Source organism: Procambarus clarkii, chromosome 15 (assembly GCF_040958095.1).
Source record: "Procambarus clarkii isolate CNS0578487 chromosome 15, FALCON_Pclarkii_2.0, whole genome shotgun sequence".
Lineage (NCBI taxonomy): Eukaryota > Metazoa > Arthropoda > Malacostraca > Decapoda > Cambaridae > Procambarus > Procambarus clarkii.
In genome coordinates, this window is record NC_091164.1 from 28,951,195 (window position 1) to 28,955,084 (window position 3,890).

The window sequence follows — 3,890 nt, forward strand, 5'->3', positions numbered from 1 at the left end:
GTGGTATCTGGTACATGGGTGGTGTCTGGTACATGGTGGTGTCTAGTACATGTTGGTGTCTGTTACATGGTGGTGTCTGGTACTTGGTGGTGTCTGGTACGTGGTGGTGTCTGGTACGTGGTGGTGTCTGGTACATGGTGGTGTCTGGTACATGGTGGTATCTGGTACATGGGTGGTGTCTGGTACATGGTGGTGTCTGGTACATGGTGGTGTCTGGTACATGGTGGTGTCTGGTACATGGTGGTGTCTGGTACATGGTGGTGTCTGGTACATGGTGGTGTCTGGTGCGTGGTGGTGTCTGGTACGTGGTGGTGTCTGGTACATGGTGGTGTCTGGTACATGGTAGTGTCTGGTACATGGTGGTGTCAGGTACATGGTGGTATCTGGTACATGGTGGTGTCTGGTACATGGTAGTGTCAGGTACATGGTGGTTTCTGGTACATGGTGGTGTCAGGTACGTGGTGGTGTCTGGTACGTGGTGGTGTCTGGTACATGGTGGTGTCTGGTACATGGTAGTGTCTGGTACATGGTGGTGTCTGGTACATGGTAGTGTCTGGTACATGGTGGTGTCCGGTACATCGTGGTATCTGGTACATGGTGGTGTCTGGTACATGGTAGTGTCAGGTACATGGTGGTGTCTGGTACATGGTGGTGTCAGGTACGTGGTGGTGTCTGGTACGTGGTGGTGTCTGGTACATGGTGGTGTCTGGTACATGGTGGTGTCAGGTACATGATGGTGTCTGGTACGTGGTGGTGTCTGGTACATGGTGGTGTCTGGTACATGGTGGTGTCTGGTACATGGTGGTGTCTGGTACATGGTGGTGTCAGGTACGTGGTGGTGTCTGGTACGTGGTGGTGTCTGGTACATTGTGGTGTCTGGTACATGATGGTGTCTGGTACATGGTGGTGTCTGGTACGTGGTGGTGTCTGGTACATGGTGGTGTCTGGTACATGGTGGTGTCAGGTACGTGGTGGTGTCTGGTACGTGGTGGTGTCTGGTACATGGTGGTGTCTGGTACATGGTGGTGTCTGGTACATGGTGGTGTCTGGTACGTGGTGGTGTCTGGTACATGGTGGTGTCTGGTACATGGTGGTGTCAGGTACGTGGTGGTGTCTGGTACGTGGTGGTGTCTGGTACATGGTGGTGTCTGGTACATGGTGGTGTCAGGTACATGGTGGTGTCAGGTACGTGGTGGTGTCTGGTACGTGGTGGTGTCTGGTACATGGTGGTGTCTGGTACATGGTGGCGTCTGGTACATGGTGGTGTCTGGTACATGGTGGTATCTGGTACATGGTGGTATCTGGTACATGGTGGTATCTGGTACATGGTGGTATCTGGTACATGGTGGTATCTGATACATGGTGGTGTCTGGTACGTGGTGGTATCTGGTTCATGGTGGTATCTGGTACATGGTGGTATCTGGTACATGGTGGTGTCTGGTACGTGGTGGTATCTGGTACATGGTGGTATCTGGTACATGGTGGTGTCTGGTACGTGGTGGTATCTGGTTCATGGTGGTATCTGGTACATGGTGGTATCTGGTTCATGGTGGTATCTGGTACATGGTGGTATCTGGTACATGGTAGTGTCTGGTACATGGTGGTATCTGGTACATGGTGGTATCTGGTACATGGTGGTATCTGGTACATGGTGGTGTCTGGTACGTGGTGGTGTCTGGTACATGGTGGTGTCTGGTACATGGTAGTGTCTGGTACGTGGTGGTATCTGGTACATGGTGGTGTCTGGTACATGGTGGTGTCTGGTACATGGTGGTATCTGGTACATGGTGGTGTCTGGTACATGGTGGTGTCTGGTACATGGTGGTATCTGGTACATGGTGGTGTCTGGTACATGGTGGTATCTGGTACATGGTGGTGTCTGGTACATGGTAGTGTCTAGTACATGGTGGTGTCTGGTACATGGTAGTGTCTGGTACATGGTGGTGTCTGGTACATGGTGGTGTCTGGTACATGGTGGTGTCTGGTACATGGTGGTGTCTGGTACATGGTGGTGTCTGGTACATGGTGGTGTATAGTACATGGTGGTGTCTGGTACATGGTAGTGTCTGGTACATGGTGGTGTATAGTACATGGTGGTGTCTGGTACATGGTGGTGTCTGGTACATGGTGGTGTATAGTACATGGTGGTGTCTGGTACATGGTAGTGTCTGGTACATGGTGGTGTATAGTACATGGTGGTGTCTGGTACATGGTAGTGTCTGGTACATGGTGGTGTATAGTACATGGTGGTGTCTGGTACATGGTAGTGTCTGGTACATGGTGGTGTATAGTACATGGTAGTGTCTGGTACATGGTGGTGTCTGGTACATGGTGGTGTCTGGTACATGGTGGTGTCTGGTACATGGTAGTGTCTGGTACATGGTGGTGTCTGGTACATGGTGGTGTCTGGTACATGGTGGTGTCTGGTACATGGTGGTGTCTGGTACATGGTAGTGTCTGGTACATGGTGGTGTCTGGTACATGGTGGTGTCTGGTACAGGGTAGTGTCTGGTACATGGTGGTGTCTGGTACATGGTGGTGTCTGGTACATGGTGGTGTCTGGTACATGGTGGTGTCTGGTACATGGTAGTGTCTGGTACATGGTAGTGTCTGGTACATGGTGGTGTCTGGTACATGGTGGTGTCTGGTACATGGTGGTGTCTGGTACATGGTGGTGTCTGGTACATGGTGGTGTCTGGTACATGGTGGTGTCTGGTACATGGTGGTGTCTGGTACATGGTAGTGTCTGGTACATGGTAGTGTCTGGTACATGGTAGTGTCTGGTACATGGTGGTGTCTGGTACATGGTGGTGTCTGGTACATGGTGGTGTCTGGTACATGGTGGTGTCTGGTACATGGTGGTGTCTGGTACATGGTGGTGTTTTGCTCTACGTGTTGTTACGTATTTGCTGGTGTTTAATACATGCTCTTTGTGCAAACTGGTGTGTGCAGATTCTGCTGATTTTGTTCCTGCTGGTCTATACTTACAAGCTTGTAGTTTAGTTAATGTTTGTGTTTGGCAATTTGTTTCTGTTTTGTACAAGCTGATGTTTTGTACATGCTGATGTTTTGTACAAGCTGATGTTTTGTACAAGCTGATGTTTTGTACAAGCTGATGTTTTGTACAAGCTGATGTTTTGTACAAGCTGATGTTTTGTACAAGCTGATGTTTTGTACAAGCTGATGTTTTGTACAAGCTGATGTTTTGTACATGCTGATGTTTTGTACATGTTTATGTTTTGTACATGCTGATGTTTTGTACAAGCTGATGTTTTGTACAAGCTGATGTTTTGTACAAGCTGATGTTTTGTACAAGCTGATGTTTTGTACATGCTGATGTTTTGTACATGTTTATGTTTTGTACATGCTGATGTTTTGTACAAGCTGATGTTTTGTACAAGCTGATGTTTTGTACAAGCTGATGTTTTGTACATGCTGGTGTTTTGTACATGTTGATGTTTTGTACATGCTGATGTTTTGTACAAGCTGATGTTTTGTACAAGCTGATGTTTTGTACAAGCTGATGTTTTGAACATGCTGATGTTTTGTACAAGCTGATGTTTTGTACAAGCTGATGTTTTGAACATGCTGATGTTTTGTACAAGCTGATGTTTTGTACTAGCTGATGTTTTGTACAAGCTGATGTTTTGTACAAGCTGATGTTTTGTACTAGCTGATGTTTTGTACAAGCTGATGTTTTGTACAAGCTGATGTTTTGAACATGCTGATGTTTTGTACAAGCTGATGTTTTGTACAAGCTGATGTTTTGTACAAGCTGATGTTTTGAACATGCTGATGTTTTGTACAAGCTGATGTTTTGTACTAGCTGATGTTTTGTACAAGCTGATGTTTTGTACTAGCTGATGTTTTGTACATGCTGATGTTTTGTA

General features: G+C 47.3%; 1 protein-coding gene across 1 annotated transcript; it reads right to left on the minus strand.

The window, feature by feature from the left end:
- Nucleotides 1-1,164: 1,164 nt before the first annotated feature.
- LOC138365043 (uncharacterized) lies at nucleotides 1,165-1,803 on the minus strand. Its single transcript, XM_069325145.1, has one exon. The coding sequence runs from the start codon at nucleotides 1,801-1,803 to the stop codon at nucleotides 1,165-1,167; it is 639 nt and encodes a 212-aa protein (XP_069181246.1).
- Between the last annotated feature and the right edge of the window lie 2,087 nt (nucleotides 1,804-3,890).

Bases quoted from the DNA above. Each gene is read 5' to 3' on its own strand.
- LOC138365043 (XM_069325145.1), bottom strand. From the start codon at position 1,803: ATGTACCAGACACCACCATGTACCAGATACCACCATGTACCAGACACC.